At 37.1% G+C, this 19,265-nt stretch overlaps 1 protein-coding gene across 1 annotated transcript in view; it reads left to right on the forward strand.

The window, feature by feature from the left end:
- Nucleotides 1-19,265, forward strand: part of adam22 (ADAM metallopeptidase domain 22) — an 80,853-nt gene that overhangs the window by 46,432 nt on the left and 15,156 nt on the right. Inside the window, exons 9-26 of the mRNA XM_055211070.2 lie at nt 576-650; nt 820-891; nt 2,046-2,212; nt 2,292-2,376; nt 2,470-2,560; nt 2,680-2,731; nt 11,734-11,833; nt 11,938-12,009; nt 12,090-12,182; nt 12,257-12,337; nt 12,451-12,501; nt 15,941-16,004; nt 16,096-16,201; nt 16,455-16,574; nt 16,681-16,849; nt 16,943-17,054; nt 18,688-18,778; nt 18,896-18,949. Coding sequence (XP_055067045.2) covers nt 576-650; nt 820-891; nt 2,046-2,212; nt 2,292-2,376; nt 2,470-2,560; nt 2,680-2,731; nt 11,734-11,833; nt 11,938-12,009; nt 12,090-12,182; nt 12,257-12,337; nt 12,451-12,501; nt 15,941-16,004; nt 16,096-16,201; nt 16,455-16,574; nt 16,681-16,849; nt 16,943-17,054; nt 18,688-18,778; nt 18,896-18,949 — 1,655 coding nt within the window. The remainder of the gene's footprint in view (nt 1-575; nt 651-819; nt 892-2,045; nt 2,213-2,291; nt 2,377-2,469; nt 2,561-2,679; nt 2,732-11,733; nt 11,834-11,937; nt 12,010-12,089; nt 12,183-12,256; nt 12,338-12,450; nt 12,502-15,940; nt 16,005-16,095; nt 16,202-16,454; nt 16,575-16,680; nt 16,850-16,942; nt 17,055-18,687; nt 18,779-18,895; nt 18,950-19,265) is intronic.

Raw genomic sequence — 19,265 nt, forward strand, 5'->3', positions numbered from 1 at the left:
ATGCGTGAGACTAAAGTCACATGACTGCAGTTACGTGGATGACGTGTTATTCTCAGACATGTTTGCAAAGCTTTTTTTTTTCAAACTGACAGCATGCGTTTCCCTCAGACTGTAAACAAAGCCCGGGTGCACAAAAAAAACAGCTGGGGCGCACCAGATAACACGTCAGAGAAGACAATGCTGAATAAAGTTGTAATTTTTGTTATTTTTGGACAAAAATTTATTTTCGATGCTTCAACACATTGACTTCCATAGTTAGGACAACAAATATTATGGAAGTATTGTGATAAATGATGAAAAATATATAAAAAAAAAAAGATGGTAAGCACACAGTTGACTGTACCCATTGAATTCCCTCGTATTTGTTTTTGCTACTATGGAAGTGAATGGTTACAATCAGCTGTGTGCTAACCATCATTTATCAAAATATCTTCTTTTGTGTTTATCAGAATAAAGAAATTCATACAGATTTAGAACAACATGAAGATGAGAAAATTATGACAGAATTTTCATTTTTGGGTGAAGGATCCCTTTAAGCTAAAAGAAAATAATGCAGTTGTAAAATTCTTACACAGATATCGCAAAATCCACGGAGTGTTGCAGATGAGACAAAATATATTGAGCTGATGGTTATAAATGATCATTTGATGGTAAGTTGACTGACAATTAGTGTCCTAAATACAAACCAATTAAGACAATTAATTGTAATGTTTAATTTTTTGTTTGGTACTTTTTTGATCTTATTGCAGTTTGTTATGGTTGTAATGCATTCATGTCAGAAAATGTTTCATCATGCACTTCATGTTTATTTTTACTCAGTACAAGAAACATCGCCTTTCCGTCGGACAAACAAATAACTATGCCAAGTCTGTTGTAAATATGGCTGATCTGGTGAGTTTAAAGAATGCTCATGTATACAGTTGGCTCATAGGTTTACATACCCTTTGCAAAATGTGCCAAATTTTAGTATTGCAGGGTTCCCATGGTTCCTTGAAAGTTTGTGAATCTGGGGGGGGATTTCAAGGATTCAAATATACATACATAGATACAGGTCATTGAAAGTGCTTGAATCTAGTTTATGTAAGACGTTTTCTGAAAAAAATCCATATTGTTCCCTGTGTAGTGTAGGATAATATAATTCTAGACTTTTTAAGAACAGGTGCTAAACTGTTCACTTTAAATGCTTATATCTTCTGTATGCGAATGTTGATTCATGACAAAATGCTTTTTTTGCATAGTTGTGTTTGACACATGAAAACGTCTCGGGTTACGTATGTAACTGTTGTTCCCCGAGAAGGGAACGGGACGCTGCGTCTCCCTCGCCATACTTCCTGCATCCCTGTAACGCCGCCTTTGGCAATATTTCAGATAGCGATATACTTCCTGGCTCCCGCGTCACCCTGTCTTTGTCGTTAAGCCTCACTATTGGTTGAGTTTGATATACACATTCAGACGCACTTACCCCTGGAGGAGTCCCCAAAGCGTCGCTGCAATGACGCTGCGCGAGTTCCCTCAAAACGGAACTGTAACAATGTATCTTAAAAGGTAACTCGATGTAACCTTGCTCTTACTTTAAATTTATTCCCACATTTAGTCCTTGAATTTGAGGGTATTGGATCTGGAAAGTCCTGAAAAGGTCCTTGAATTTGAAGTTAAGAAAATAAAAATCAAGGGTAAACATTTGAACTGGGTTATTTTTGTAAATGCAGTTATTATTCTGTGTTGTGACTTATATGCAAGCATCTGTTATGTGAAATAGCTTGTTCAGGTAATGTGATCCCTTATATATTTCAGTTAATACTAACATTTTGCAAATTTTGCAAGAGGTATGTAAACTTATGACTGTACATTAGATTGAATTTTTTTTAGCTTAATACTACATTGGTAATCTATTAAATGGTGCTAGTACTGTATATCTGCAGAGGTCTGGTCACAATAACCTGAACATCTCAATCTCTCTGTGCAAATTATTATGGCAAAATACAGTAACATCCATTTAGCAGATATTTGAGAATGACAAAAGTGTCTTTTGTTCACCTCTGCAGTACTTTAAAGAACAACTCAACACTAGAATTGTGTTGGTTGCTATGGAGACGTGGGCAGCAGACAACAGGTTTAACATCAATGATGACCCCATGGTGACGTTACGAGAGTTTATGAAGTACCGAAGAGACTTTATCAAAGAAAAGAGCGACTCCGTTCACCTATTCTCGTGAGTTTAAAAAAAGCAGACATTTGTTTTATGGTCAAGTTAAAGGACATTTCTATGGGAGTTTTATCTCTGCCTGTAGGGGAAATCGATTTCATAGCAACTGGGGAGGAGCTTCTTATATGGGTGGCGTCTGCTCGCTCATTAAAGGAGGTGGAGTCAATGAGGTTTGTTTAAAAATCATCTAAAGAGCGTAGTTAAATCAAAGGCTTTTGTCTGTGTGTTTTTATCTCTGACCTGGCCTTTCCTATTACTGTTAGTATGGAAAGACAGAGGAAATGGCCATAACTCTTGCGCAGTCACTGGGACAAAACATTGGCATCTTTTCTGATAAGAAGCGGATTTTAAATGGTGAGGGTTCTGCTTTCTTAACTTTATATTTTGCACATTTTTCACGCCTGTTTTTTAGTGACAATACACAATAATTTTTAGGCACAGTTTGTAACTGTAATCCATTTTTTTCTACACAGGGGAGTGCAAGTGTGAAGATAAATGGTCTGGCTGCATAATGGATGATGTTGGGTAAGCTTTACATAAAGCTGATTTTCCAGACATTTCAATACACACACACATACTTTCACGGATTTAAGTTGCTTATTAATCTTATTAAGCCCGTCATGCTTTGTTATTAGTCTTGTTTCCCCATGTGTTGTGTTGTTGCTTAATTAATATTAGATTATGTGTGTTGGACATTCGGGCCATGCATTAATCCATAACACTTTCTTTATCATATCCGAGTTTTGTTCATTCACAGGTGAACTTGCACCCTGTGTGAAACTTGAGGTAGAGATGCAGGTTTTTTGCATCATTATATGTCCACTAGGTGGCAGTTGTAATTTTGTATCTATTTTTACGGCAAGGTCCCTGTAGCTAAATTAGCCTAACAATCTGTAAATCAATTATCAGATCATATTTCACCCTAGAAACTATTTGCATGACTTTAATATAAATAAATCACGATGTCTTTATTTTATTTGAGGAATATATATTTTACCTGACATATTTAAACATCATGGTCTTATGCCGTGCCACCTTTATGTGTATAAAGAAAAACACTGTATTACAGTAATAAGAATAAAATGAGCAATTTTATTTAGAATAAGGTGAATTACAATACATCTCAAAATAATATTTGGAAGCATAACAGTAATGAATATTGAAAATATTCTCATATAAAGGAAAAAAACACAACTGAGATTTACTGTCTGTTATGTACACTAATGGCATTTTCACTGTACAGTTTCAGACAAATTGGCAGATTGGAAATTTTTGTTAAATTCACCCATGAACACATTTTTAGTAAAATAACACCCTCGAAATATGAAGTGTGTTAACATGAGAAAGTGTTATTGATTATGTCAGTCTGATATTTTATATTTGACCCTCCACTGTTCACATTTCACTATATATACAGTACTGTGCAAAAGTCTTAGGTCAACACCACCAGAGTTGTTGTTTTAGAAGTTTTAATGTCCATCCATATTTATTCTGTTTTATTAAGATACAAACAGAAAATACAGAATATATGTACAAAAAATAATAAAAATAAAATTTTCAGGACTAAATATCTTCTTTAGGCATCGTTGGTGTTTATTGTGACCTCTCTTAGCACTAAACACATCTTGAGCGTTTTTGAGCAGAATTTCTTTAAAATTAGAAATGAGGATTTATTTTTATTTAGGTTTAAGAGATCCTGCAGTTTCCTGCTATTGCTCAAGTGGAAGGGGAGTTTACCCTAAAACATTTACACATCAGTTTACTTTTTTTTTCAGTTTACATTTTACAGTTTTAACACACATTTCCTGTATTTTCTGGATGCATTATATTAAAGAGACAATTATATATGATCACTATAACATTGCAAAAGAACAAATCTAAATCTGGCATGGTGGCCTACGATTTTTACACTGTACTGTAAATGTCTTGGATCTTTTTACGAAAATCTAGTTTGTCTGTGTGAAATTACTCAAATATTATTATGTGGTACATTTTCCCCAGCTGTCACTGGGGCTGTACCCTTTCAAAAAGTATAGCGTTGCACCTAAAGAGTTCATATTAGTACATCAAAGATACATATTAGTATCTCAATATTGGCAACTAATGTATACATAATGGTACTATTAGGAGATTTTAAAAGGGTATGTGACCATTTTTTAACAGTGTACCTCATAATTAGTATTTTAGGGATGTCATTTTTAAAACACCATCAGAAATGTTCACAGTGGTCCCTACCAGAGGTTGTGTGAGAAATGCGGTGCTGTGAGCTGATAAGATTAAGTGATGCAGTTGCTGTTTGCGTCTGTGTCAGAGTGTGTGTCTGTGTATTTGTCTTTATCCATGTGTTTTGATACTTTCTGCGTTTCCCCTCGATCCCGAATGGGACAGCAGGTGAGCAGACGCTTGTTCAGTCGACCAATCAGCTGCTAATTCACTTCATTATGACCTCAATGTTTCACTTTATTTTACTAAAAGAGTCATATGGTGGAGACTGCAGTGTGTTCGAACCCTCTGCATTTTTCCTATGTGCTCTCGTTTGTATTTGCTGATGTTTAATTCGGCTGGCAGCTCATAGTGGGGGAAATGTTTCTTTAAGAGGGCATTTTTGGGCACCCTCAGAATTTAAAGGGGTCAGATCATGCAGTACAATTTAGGTTAGACCAAAAAAGTCATTACAAACAGCCTGTTTGCAAAACCCACTTAATGCAACACTATGTAGTTTTTTACTTTTAAATAATGTCTCTAAAATTATTTCAGTGATAGAACAACTTTTAACTGGACAAATTGTACTGTTGCTGCAACCTAAGCAGCCTCCTAGCTGCTACAAGCACACTCTGAAAGTGGCGGTGGAGGGTAGAGCCCTGCCTGCAGAAGAGTGTCTGATACCAGGCACTGTTGCGCTTTTCAACCACATGGGGGAGCTGTAAGTCATTTTTACATGGAAACTACATAGTGTTGCTTTAACATTGTGATGGGTTCACACAACACACTGTGATGAGAAGTTATATATAAACTGTTATAGGAATAGTTCACCAAAAATGAACATTTAATAACTGTGTGAATTTGTCTTTGATGGATGGATGGATGCACTTTTTGGAGTTTTAAAATGGGGCACTATCCGGTGCCATTATACAGCTGATATCATATAATATAACTTGACTGTGTTTGGCTGAAAGAAAAAAGACATATATTTGCTTGAGGGTGAGTAAACTGGGCTAATTTTTATTTTGGGGTGAACTATTTCTTTAAGGTGACTACTATGATTATAGACCTTATAATTTAAATAATATCAATGTTTGGCAAACTGTCCCCATATCTTACTCTTTCATTACTTAAAGGAAAGCATCGCCATTTTTCAATATTTAGCTATTTTCTTACCTCACCTTAGATGAATTAATACATACCTATCTTTATTCAATGCGTGCACTTTTAATCTGTGTACAGCGCCTCGTAAAATGTGTTAGCATTTAGCCTACCCCCATTCATTCCTATGGCTCCAAACAGGGATGAATTAAGAAGCCACCAAACACTTCCATGTTTTCCCTATTTAAAGACTGTTACATGAGTAGTTACACCAGTAAGTATAATGGCATAAAATAAAACTTTTGTTTGGAGCCATAGGAATGAATGGGGCCAGGCCGAATGCTAACACACTCAAGAAGCGCCGCACAAAGGTCAAAAGTGCACGCATTGAAAAAAGATAGGTATGCACCAATTCATCCAAGCTGAGGCAAAAACACAGCAAAACACCGAAAAACTGTGGTGTTTCCCTTTAATTGGCAACAGGAATTGTAATAATATGTTCATATTTAACATGCATGATATGAACCCCTTTAAACTGTCTGCAGTCATTCATGGACAAAATAAAACAACATTTATAATTTCATGCTAATGCCCAATGTCATAAAGCCTGTGTGACACACAGAATACCCCACGAAATACAACTTACTGTTTTTATTGATCAATCAGAATTGGTGAATTAGACAAAAATCTGGTGTATAGTGGCTTAGTGACAGGACGTTAGCTGAAATTTACAACAGCACTATGCGCGTTCACCATCCGACTTGCTGTGTGCTTAGTTTCTCATGTAAGACTTCAGGTGGATGTACTTGAGTTTTTATATATACAGTATTTACATTTACCCATCGTTTCCTTAAAGCTACAGCACACTCTCACAGCTTAACACTGGTGTCAATGGCCTTACAGACAGACACGTGTTGATCTGTCTCTCCATTGATGGACGTTTTGATTTTACGAGTCTGTGCAGCTTGCATGTTGGATTCGATCCACCAGCTCCAGTGTTAATGTATCAGGATGTTTTGTTGTTGTCTGTTTCTCCCTCTTAAGTGTGTTTGCCTGCTCTTAACATCCCAGTGAAAATGCCTGCAACATTATTAAATTAATTACTCATGCTTGTGCAGGTAAGACAAGGTGCCCTGATATTCCAGGCACACACTCAGCATCTGGTAAACTAAGAGTAACCACTCACACGCTTTTCAACAGACACGGCATAATGTGAGATATGCACATATTGATTTTTGGCCTGCGGTTAAGGGTTCCTGAAACTGCATTGTTGCAGATCGTGACAGATTGGAATAATGCATACTGCTTGCGAATGACCTCTGCAGGATTTTAAGGGCAATGACCCGGCTGATACAGGCTGAGCACCGTTATCCTGAACTGATTGAATTTGTCCGTGCTGCCACACCCGTGTACGATTTTGTTTTAATAAAAGAATATGTGCTCTTGGTCCGGAAAGGTGTGTAAATCCAGCCAATTGGATTAAAAGTAATTTCAGACAGAGCTTGATATTTCTTTGTGCAGTATGCAGTCAGTACATGCTTACAGAAATGGTTCAGCCAAAAATGAAAATTTTCCCATGATTTTCTCACCCTCAAGCCATCTGACATACATATGTCCATCATCTTTCATCATCCATCCTTCACAAAAGTAATCTACACGGCACCAGTGGGTAAATAAAGGTCTTCTTAAAGTAATTGGGGCAATTTTGTAAGAAAAATATCCATATTTAAAACTTTATAAACTATAATACCTTTCTTACGTTAGCATCCGGTACTCTTGCCAGAACTGTGCGTTGTGAGTTGTTTAAGCTACAGATAGTGATAATTCAATATTGTCGTATATGGAAATTCTCCACCATTTTAAAGTCCTTATTTTAAGTTGTGACTGGCATTGTTGTTTTGCTCCCTGCTCTGCGCATCATACGCAGATACTCTCTTGTGAATGCAGAGGAGTCCAAGATGGTGTCGTTCCCGGAAGCTAGTTATTTTCATTTGTAAAGTTTTAAAAATTGATTGTTTTCTTACAAAATCACATCGGGTAATTTTCATTTTTGGCCGAACTATCCCTTTAATAAAGATTAATAAAGACACAGGCTACGTCCACGGTATTGATTATGGGTAGCATGAGGATGGAAAACGAGCTGATATTAGTGCACACTCTTAAATATAAAGGTGCTTAAAAGGATCTTCACAGCAATGCCATAGAAGAGCCACTTTTGGGTTCCTCAAGGAACCATACAGTCAAAAGTTCCTAAAAAAACACTTTTTCATGCTTTTTTTATAAAGATATTTTTTCACTGCAAACAGTAAGGTTCTTTGAAAGTTAAGGGTTCTTTATGGAACCATTCAGACAGAGGTGGTTCTTCAGTGGCATCATGAAGTACCTTTATTTTTAAAAGTGTGTAGAGGCCACTCCATGCAATGTGAAAGCCATATGGAACAATGAAAGTGTTAGATAGAAAGGCATGTCTAGTTTAACTCTTTCCCCGCCATTTACGAGTTATCTGGTCAATTAAGAGAAAACCTTTGCATGAAAAAATGTGTTCCTGATGAATTTTTTTGATTATCCACTAGATGACCCAAAAAAACTGACGCAAAAAATTATTTATTAATTTTACATGCTGTGTATGTGTTGATAATCGTTCTGAATCTGATCTCTAACAAAATTTATTTTTGAAGAAAAATACCCATATTTACGAGCTTATAAGCAGAGAAAAAAATATATGAGATGAAACGTTTTGTTTGTTTGTTTGAAAGCAGAGGGTCTGTTCTTTGATTTGCTATTTTTATAAGTAAATTTTCCTAGAGGGAATTTTAATAAAACTTTTGTGAAAATCACAAAAAATGCTGGCAGGCAACTTAGAAAAGGCTGGCGGGGAATGAGTTAAAGGAATAGTCTACTCATTTTCAACACTAAACTATGTTATTACCTTAACTAGGAAGAGTTGATACATCCCTCTATCATCTGTGTGCGTGCACGTAAGAGCTGGAGCGCGCTACGACGCTTCAATAGCATTTAGCTTAGCCCCATTCATTCAATGGTACCAATCAGAGATAAAGTTAGAAGTGACCAAACACATCAACGTTTTTCCTATTTAAGACGAGTAGTTATACGAGCAAGCTTGGTGGTACAAAATAACACGGAGCGCTTTTCTAAGCGGATTTAAAAGAGGAACTATATTTTATGGCGTAATAGCACTTTTGGGAGTACTTCGACTCGCCTGAAAAGTCTGCTCCCCTTCTCACTCTCATAATGGGAGAGGGAGGGTGTTACTGCGCCGAGTCGAAGTACTCCCAAAAGTGCTTTTACGCCATAAAATATAGTTCCTCTTTTAAATCCGCTTAGAAAAGCGCTACGTTTTATTTTGTACCACCAAACTTGCTCGTATAACTACTCGTCTTAAATAGGAAAAACATTGATGTGTTTGGTCACTTCTAACTTTATCTCTGAATGGTGCAGTTGAATGAATGGGGCTAGGCTGGGTGCTATCGAGGCGTCGCGACGCGCTCTGGCGCTTGCGTGCACGCACGCAGGTGATGGAGGGATGTGTCAACGGTTCTTAGTTAAGGTAATAACATAGTTTGATATTGTAAATGAGTAGACTATTCCTTTAAAATATCACAACTGTTATTCATAATCTTAACTGATTAAATCAGTGGTTCTCAAACTGGGGTCCGGGGCCCCCGGGGGGCCGCGAAATGGTGCCAGGGGGCCCCAGTTTAAAGACTTCTGTTAAATTAAACCTAAAAAAAAAAGCCAGCACTACTTTGTATAATTTAATGTTTTGTTTAATTAAAATGTGAAGTTTTAGAACTGTTTTTTGTCATAAATTTTCTATGGGGGGGTCGCGAAGGAATGCACCGTACACAAAAGGGGCTGCACGCTGAAAAATTTGAGAACCACTGGATTAAATGATATTAAAAACGATATCCTGTTTTATTAGATTATAATCTATCTAAGCTGACAATAAAATTTGGAATATATTATATTCTTTATACTATATTCTTAATAATTGTACTGTTTTCTGTAGTTTCTTTAGTTCATCTTTCATGTAAAGCTGCTTTGAAACAATGTGACATTATAAAAAAGCGCTATATAATATACAACAAGCGGAAAATTATCAGGAAAATATCACTTTAGAGTTAAGTTCTGACCACCATGTCTGGTTTATTTTGCCTAATCCTTTACGTAAAGACTAGAAACACAAATGGCTCTTTCTCCCTGTCGTCTGTGTGTGGTGTTTCTGTTTGTATGCCGTTTTGTTGTTCTTTGTGTCTGAGTCCCTCGCTCTGCTAGTCTGAATGAAAGTGAGGCTGTAACCGTGGCAACAGAAACCATGGCTGCATCCAGTCAGATGGATATTAATGACCAGTCCACATGAATCTAAATTTTTGTTTTTAACAAGCACACAAACCAGTCATCACATTTTAGAGTAGCTATTTCACAAGTAATATAAAGACAGGAAAAATGCAGTGAAATAGTTTACCACTTTATTTAATTCTGAGATTAAGATCTAAGATTTCAATATGGATTTGCAGGAATTATTCTATTGTGCAGATTCAGAAATATGGATTAGTTAGGTTAGTTTAATATTTGGTTCAAAAATGTATGCTATACTAATGCAAATTGTTGCTTTTCGGTTTAAATTGATGGTTTTCCTAAGAATGAAGGTTCTGTCATTATTTACTAACCCATGTGTTGTAGTAAACCTGTATTAGTTTCTTTGTTCTGTTGAACACAAAGAAAGATAATTTGGTAAATGATGGTGAGCACACAGTTGACGGTACACTTTGATTTCCATAGTAGAAAAAAAAACAAATACTATGGGAGTCAATGGGTACCATCAACTATGTGTTTACCATCATATCTTCTGTCATGTATCTTTTTTTGTGTTCGACAGAGTGGGGAAGCTCATACAGGTTTGTGAGTAAATGATGACAGAATTTTCATGTTTGGGTGAACTATCCCTTTAACCCTATAACTGTCACTCCACCCTTTTGAGTGGGGGGGGGGGTGAAAAGTTGATTTGCACATTCAAATGAATATAACTCTGGCCATTTTTGGGCTAGAAGCCTAATCTTGGTCTTGTTTTAAAGAAGACAATTTAAGGTTTTTCAAAATGTTGAACAGAAAAAAAATTATAGCAGTTTAATTGTATGTTTAATAATTAAAAATAATGCAGTATATATTACATTTATAAATGAAAGTATAAAAATGTAAATGTTTCAAAAAAGAAATAATGTAAACTTGAAGCCATACGTCTCAAGTAGTTGTGATCCAAATTTCAAGTTAAAATCACAAAAAATGTGGTTTGTGTCACTCTTTTAGTCGTTTTACCAACAAAGGCCACTAGGTGTCAACGGTTTGCTGCATACTCTTGTCACAATTTATTCAATTACTCTCACTGCATTATTATTACTGCTAAAATGTTTTAAAATATGAAAACTACATTCATAGAGCTTTCCAACAATATATAGTTTGTCAACATTTTTGAAGATTTATAATAGGATATAGTTTTATGAATATATAATAATTAATATGCATTCCTATGGGGGGAGGCATGTAACAAAAAAACTGTCACTACATTATTTCTATCATCAGATGACCTTGAAATATGAAAACTACATTCTGAGAGCTTTCTAGTGATATATAGTTTGTCATGATTTTTTAGGTTTAGAGTAGGGGTTTAGTCTTATAAATATGTATAAAAAGTTGGTCCCACCTGTGGGCCCATGACCATTTACAAACTGACTTTCATAACATAATTTTATTCCCAAAATGATGATGATATATGAAAACTACACTCTTAGAGCTTTCAAATGATATATAGTTTGTCGTGATTAGATACGAATTCCTATGCAAAAAACTGAAGCAACAGTAGAAATCTCGAAGGCGGAACAGTGGCATATAGTAGGATTATCAATGTTTTAGGCGCACTCTTATCATATATGAATCAATTACTCTCCCTACATAATTTATTTTATAAAACACTGAAAATATCTGTGTTCTAGAGGCTTAGACCTTTCCAAAGATATATAGTTTGTCATGATTCGATAAACATTTACATCCAAAATATTGAAGTAAAGTCAGGTGTTCCTCAGGAGGAACGGTGACAGTTATGGGGCACCAACCAGTTGTGAAAAAGATGCTGTGCACATGTTGTGTAAATTACGTGGGTAAAACCAGACAACATGACTTTAGTCCTCTACGCTTCTCTCCAACAGCTTCTACTTACCCAAGAGATTTTCTGACTGTAATGTGGAAGAGTATCACGATTTCCTCAACAGTGGGGGTGGTGGATGTCTCTTCAACAAACCTTTAAAGGTAAACCACTTCACAACAGTCTGTGTGTATTCACCCTTGCGTTGTTTAAACACATTTTGCTAAATCTATCATGCAAAATCTCTCTCTCTCTCTCTGTTTGGTAGCTTTTGGATCCTCCCGAGTGTGGTAATGGTTTTGTGGAGGCAGGAGAGGAGTGTGACTGTGGAAGCCCAGCTGTGAGTGATTCTACATCAACTTATGATCACATTAATCTGACACTTCTTATGTAATCTGCTTTCTCTCGGTCTTCATAAAGGAATGTGCTAGAGAAGGAGAGGACTGCTGTAAGAGATGCATGTTGACTCAGGGAGCCAAATGCAGTGATGGTCTTTGCTGTAAAGACTGCCAGGTTGGTGCTTAGTCATAGATGAACTCATTTGTTTGTGCGTGTTATTGTTAATGGTCATCGCACTTTCTCCGTAGCTGGAGTTTATGGGTGCGATCTGTCGTGAAGCTGTCAATGACTGTGACATACCTGAAATGTGCACTGGGAACTCCAGCCAGGTGAAGACACTTTTACATCCTTTGCATTGAAAATAAATCAATAATTACCCTTTTACTTGCGTAGGGTTTCCAAAATAATTGGTTTATATTTTAACTAAATGTCTTTTTTGCAGTGTCCTCCAAACCTACACAAAATGGATGGATACACCTGTGAAAAAGAACAGGTTAGAAATAAGATATTTTATGGATTTATTAAATGCATAAATGTTTTTTTATATATTTTTCAGCTCCCCTAGAGTTAAACATTTGATTCTTACCATTTTTGGAATCCATTTAGCTGATCTCCGGGTCTTACTGTACCACTTTTAGCATAGCTTAGCATAATCCATTGAATCTTATTAGACCATTAGCATCACGTTAAAAAATAACCAAAGAGTTTTAAGATTTTTCCTATTTAAAACTTGACTCTGCTGTAGTTACACCGTGTACTAAGACAGACGGAAAATTTAAAGTTGCGATTTTCTAGGCAGATATGGCGTAATAATCAAGGACTTTGCGGCTGTAACATGGCTGCAGCAGGCGTTGTGATATTACGCACTGCCCGAAAGTAGTCTCCTTACTGTGGGTTTATACCAAACGCGAAGTGTGCAATCGCAACGCGGGATTTAACTTCATGTCATGCGAATGTTTCGCTCGAGTTGAATATTTCCAATTTGGCAAAGACGCGTTTGAGGCGAATAGCGCGCTTTTTCACGGCAAACGCGCCGCCCATATCACCTCATTCGCATTGCCCCACACGAGGACGCGTCACTCTGATCGCGTCTTTGCATTTACTTTGTATGCAATCTACTTGCGCAAATCGTTGAACTCTGGTGCATCTGGTGTAAACCCACAGTTAGTATTTTTCAATAGCAGGGGACTATTTTCGGGCACTGCGTAATATCATTGCACCTCCTGCAGCCATGTTACGGCAGCAAAGTCCTTGATTATTACGCCAGAAGTTTGTTAGGATTTGACAAGATACAACTATTTGAAAATCTTGAATCTAAGTCTGCAACATCAAAATAAATTTTAAAAAGTTGTGAAGCAATTTTTTTTTACTGTAAAATAAGACAATTTTTATCAATTTACTCCAAAATATGTGGGTAGATGTCTCTTTTAAATTCAGGCATGCCCAATTCTGCAAAAAATGTGATTATACTGCAGAGCATAACAGGTTAAAGTTGTCCAAATGAAGTCCTTATCAACATATTACTAATAATGAATAAATGTTTGATATATTAACAGTAGAAAATTAAAAAGTATTTTTATGGAGCATGATCTTTATCTAATATTTTGCCATTTTAAAAAATCAGTAATTTTGACCCATACACTATATTGTTGGCTATTGCTACAAATATACCCGTGATACTTATAAGCAGTGGCGGCTCGTGACTGCTGTGTCATGTGTGTTGCTCGTGTTTTCAAAATATGTGTTTGTTGCGTCATGTGTACCATGTGCAACTTATTTTTCCGAGGGCGCACGATGCGAAGTTCGTCACAACATGTACAGTTGTGTTCAAAATTATTCAACCCCAACTGAAATTGATTGTTTTGGCCGGTTTGACATTGATTTTGATCATTCAGTCATCCTGCCTACAATTACATCAAAGAGGCATGTGTAGGTCAGACAAATATAACATAACATTTATAATGAAATAACCACAAATGTCTTTTCTGTGCTCACATCATTTTCAGTTTTATTCAACCCCCAAGTTACATTCAATCTTAGTACTTAGTACAACATCCTTTTACAGTTAAAACAGCTTTTAAACGTGAAGCATAGCTTGACACAAGTGTCTTGCAGCGATCTACGGGTATCTTCGCCCATTCATCATGGGCAAAAGCCTCCAGTTCAGTCACATTCTTAGGCTTGCGCACTGCAACTGCTTTCTTTAAGTCCTACCAGAGGTTCTCAATCGGATTTAAGTCTGGTGACTGCGATGGCCACTTCAAAATGTTCCAGCCTTTTTTCTGCAACCATGCTCTAGTGGATTTGGAGGTATGCTTGGGATCCTTGTCCTGTTGAAAGGTCCAACGTCTCCCAAGCCTCAGGTTTGTGACGGACTGCAACACATTGTCATCCAATATCTCCTGGTACTGAAGAGAATTCATGGTACCTTGCACACGCTGAAGTTTCCCTGTACCTGCAGAAGCAAAACAGCCCGAAAGCATGATTGACCCCCCACCATGCTTCACAGTAGGCAAGGTGTTCTTTTCTTCATAGGCCTTGTTTTTCCTCCTCCAAACATAGCGTTGATCCATGGGCCCAAACAGTTCTAATTTTCCACAGAACACTATCCCAAAACTTCTGTGGTTTGTCCACATGACTTTTGGCATACTGCAGTCGACTCTTCTTATTCTTTGGAGACAGCAAGGGGGTGCGCCTGGGAGTTCTGGCATGGAGGCCTTCAGTACGCAGGGTGCGCCGTATTGTCTGAGCAGAAACTTCAGTACCCACATCTGACAAATCTTTTCTCAGTTCCTCAGCAGTCACACGGGGACTTTTTTACACCCTACGCTTCAGATAGCGCACAGCAGTCGCAGTTAGCATCTTTTTTCTGCCACGACCAGGAAGTGTTTCAACAGTGCCCTTTGCCTTTAATTTGCGAATGATGCTTCCTATGGTGTCTCTTGGTATGTTTAACATCTTTGCAATCTTTTTATAGCCATTGCCCTTCCTGTGAAGATTAATCACCTCTTCTCTTGTCTTCCTGGACCATTCTTTTGACTTCACCATGTTTGTAACCACACCAGTAAATGTTTAGAAGGAGTTGAGTATCACAGTCATTTTAAAGCTGCCTAATTGGTGCTTATTAGGCTTTATTGCTGTTCCCTGACATCCATAGGTGTTTTCAATACCTGATTGAAAACACTTCAATGAACCTCTGTTCTTCAGAGTGGTAGTTCTTTAAGGGGTTGAATAATTGTGTCAATGAAGAATTCACAAAAGAAACATTTACTACTATATTACAAAACCAATTGATGTCATTTTAGTTGCATATGGTTCTTTAAGAAGTCATTGTAGGATTTCATTCTGAATACAATTACAAATGTACACTAAATTCCCTAAAACCCTTAACAGCATTGGGGGGTTGAATAATTTTGAACACAACTGTATGTAGCCTGTCATGTGGTTAGTAATTTCAAAATATGTGTTCGGCGTGTCGAGTGAACCTTTGTGCATCACGTGTCTTGTCAAAATAAGTGCCTGCTGCACACGCGTCAACACTGTTTATGATGAAAGAGATGCTTACAATCACAAAATACACGCAAGACACTCCCTTAACAGTAAACTCTGATTACGCATGAGATTATGGGAGTATCTGGCAAACGTGAGCGTCTCTTTTATCAAAAACTCTTTAGACGCGTCTGCGGCAGGAACTTATTTTGCCAAGACACGTGATGCACACAGGTTCACTCGACGCGCCAAACACATATTTTGAAATTACGAACCACGTGACGGACTACATAAATGTTGTGACGAACTTCGCATCGCGCCCTCGAAAAGAGAAGTCACCGGGCCCCACTGCTTATAAGTGGTTTTGTGGTCCAGAGTCACAAATATACTTTTATAATTTTTTTATTGGTATACAATTATTCCATTATTCCATTTTATTTCAGGGACGATGTTTCAATGGCAGGTGTAAAACCAAGGACAGGCAATGCAAGTACCTGTGGGGAGAAAGTAAGTGATGTCACTTCCTGATATTTACATTTTTTTGGTTGGTGTTGGTCCTGCTGTGATTGTGATCAATGTTGTGTATCTGTTTCTACAGAAGCAACATCTGCGGATAAGTTCTGCTATGAGAAGCTGAACATTGAGGGCACCGAAAAAGGCAACTGTGGACGAGACAAAGACACCTGGATTCAGTGCAAAAAACAGTGAGTTTGATATTTATACAGCAGTGAGGGAAAAGTTATTACAAAACTTAATCACTTACTAGTTCAAAGTTTCCAGATTGTACTGAAATAAGTCTGTGAAGTAATCAAAGTAAATTACATTTTACTTTACTTACTTTACTTAATACGAATGAATGCTATTTTTACCAAAAGTACAATCAGTAAAAACCACAAATGCATCCAAATGTTGCATAAAATCATTTAGGATTGGGACAAATCAAGTGTGTGTTTTCAGGGATGTACACTGTGGATATCTGCTGTGCTCAAACATTTCTCCAGCACCCAGACTAGGAGAATTACAGGGTGGTTTGACGTCTTTCTCAGTGGCCAGGCATAGCGCCTCATTGGACTGCAGGTACGTGCACGAACACACATGCATCTCGACTTTTGTTGATTGATGTTTCGCTCACCACAGAGATACCCACACGTGCAGATTCCTAAAGTGAGTGTGAATGTTTCAGCGGAGGACATGTGCTGATTGACGGAGACACTGATCTGGGATATGTGGAGGACGGAACGGCGTGCGGGACCGATCGGATCTGCTTCAACCACAAATGTATCCCGCTGCAGGAATTCAACTTCAGTACTTGTCCCGGCACCAACGAAAGGGTGATCTGCTCCGGACACGGGGTAAGAGGATGTGAACGAAAAAAAAATTAATCTTACTATCATTGAAGAATCATGGATGCCCGCTCTGAGAATCATCATGTGTGTGTATTGCAGGTGTGTAGTAATGAGCTCAGGTGTGTGTGTGACCTGGGCTGGGCAGGTGAGGACTGTAACTCCACCTCTCCTTTGAGTTACCTGTCTGTCCGACCCACAGCCAAAACATCAGGTAAGCCAAACTCTTACAAATGTTCTTCTCGGACACTACCAGTACATTCTTTTTTATTTCTCTTTTACAAAAACATTTCTCATTAGGACTGGGCGATCAATCACATAGTTTCACAATCATACATTTTTTTTAAGTGATTTTACTGGTGAAATAAAATTTTGCAACATTATAAATATCAAAACCCTAGTATCTGGCCTTACACTACATTTATTTATTACTTAACTCTTTCCCCGCCATTGATGAGATAACTCGTCAAGAGAAAACGCTTCCTTGCCAATGACGAGAATTTCCTGCTTTCCGCAATACCGCTATTATCCACCAGGGCACTTCCACAACTTATACAACCCGGAAGTAACGCCTCATGTGAAAGAGAAGGAACTCCGTGTATGTTTTAAAAATCGCTCTGAATCTGATCTCTATCAAAAGTCCTTCACAAAAATTTAATTATTACCCTATTTTATTATATGCTTTTTGCTCAATATTTGGTGTTTTTGAAGAAACCTACCCATATTTGAGAGGTGATAAAAAGAGAACTAATGAAGGTAGGATGAAATGTTTTTTTTTAAAGCAGAGGGTCTGTTCTTTCATTTGATATATTGTTTGTTTATATATGTAGAACATTTTCTGGAAGGCATTAAACTTTTTTGAAAATCATGAAAAATGCTGGTGCTGCCTGGCAACTTTCTTTTAAAAACGCTGGCGGGGAAAGGGTTAAAGGGGTAGTTCACCCAGTAAAGAAAATTGTGCCATCATTTACTCATCCTCAAGTTGCACCAAACCTGTATAAATTTCTTTGTTCTGCTGAACATATTTTAATAATATATTTGTAAACAGATCTGGGGCACCATTCACTTCCATAGTATTACTGTATTTCGTCAATGTACTGTATTTAAGTCAATGGTGCCCCAGATCTGATTTGTTACAAACCTTTCACACTTAATTTTCACATGTTTGGACCAACTTAAGGATGAGTAAATAATGACAGTATTTTTATTTTTGCATGAACTATCCCTTTAAATTGTCATATTATCTCACATTCCCCAAAGTAGCTCCTTATATGCTACCTTCTAAGCTATGTCACCCAGATCTTATTTCTCATTGCTCATATATACTTCATATCATAATCATATTCAACAGTTCATTGACCACTCGCACACATTTCACACGCTTTTAATTTGTTTTTCTGTTTCATGGCTGTTGTTTTTACGCACTCGTTCTTTGTGGACAGGCTCATGTCTTTTGCAGGAGTGACAGTGAGTTTGAGTTGTTTTGTTGTTGTTGCCGTCAGTTCTTCTGTATCTTCTTCACTCACCCCATAATTCCTCTGTGTTTCTGGTTGAACTAAAGCTAACAGTGTGTTTCTACTGTGGTTGTGTTGTTTTAAACCTGTCATGTCACTCCCTGTTTTATGAATTTGATTCATATTGATGATGATAACATGCCTGTCTGGACAAAAAATTATAAATCCAAAATCTGATTTTTTTACTTTATCTGTTTGACACGATCAGCTAAACAAATCAAACTTATCAAATTTACCATTATAAAATGATTAAAACTGATATGTTTGTCCAGCTGATCGTAGGTCATTAACAGTAGCTATGGTTATAGATTAAAAGCTTCATTTTTCTGACAGGTATCGTCACTACTAACATCATCATTGGGGCCATTGCCGGCTCTATCTTGGTCCTTGCACTGATTCTAGGCATTTCTGCATGGGGATACAAGTAAGTCACATGTCTATAAATGTTGCACACCATCTTAAACACACATTCCAACAAGAAATATGTAACACGCTGAACATGAGTTTTTCAATGATTGTGTTTATTTCTTTTGCCATTAAGGAGCTACAGACAAGATCAGGATATGCAATCTGAAGTACACAGAAGATTTTGTCGGTTTGTCCAGCTTTACTGTATTTTACAAGCTTGAGTTGTGAATGTATGTTATGAAGGATTGCTGCAAAAGTGTTTATATGCTAAGGCATTGCTAGAAGTAACCTATAGCATGTTAAACTCCTTACATGTCGTTTGAGCTGTAAAAAAGAAAATACTACAATGTCAAAAATGGTACGTTTAAATCTGTACACTGTAAAAAAGTTGGATTACCTTAAAAAATTAATTTAAAAGGGACATATCATCAGTGCTTTTATCAACCTAGAACATGTAAAAAAAAAGATCAACCCAGTAACTTAGTTTTGGTAAAAAAATTCTC

The sequence above is a fragment of the Misgurnus anguillicaudatus genome, chromosome 10, assembly GCF_027580225.2.
Source record: "Misgurnus anguillicaudatus chromosome 10, ASM2758022v2, whole genome shotgun sequence".
NCBI classification, from domain to species: Eukaryota; Metazoa; Chordata; class Actinopteri; order Cypriniformes; family Cobitidae; genus Misgurnus; species Misgurnus anguillicaudatus.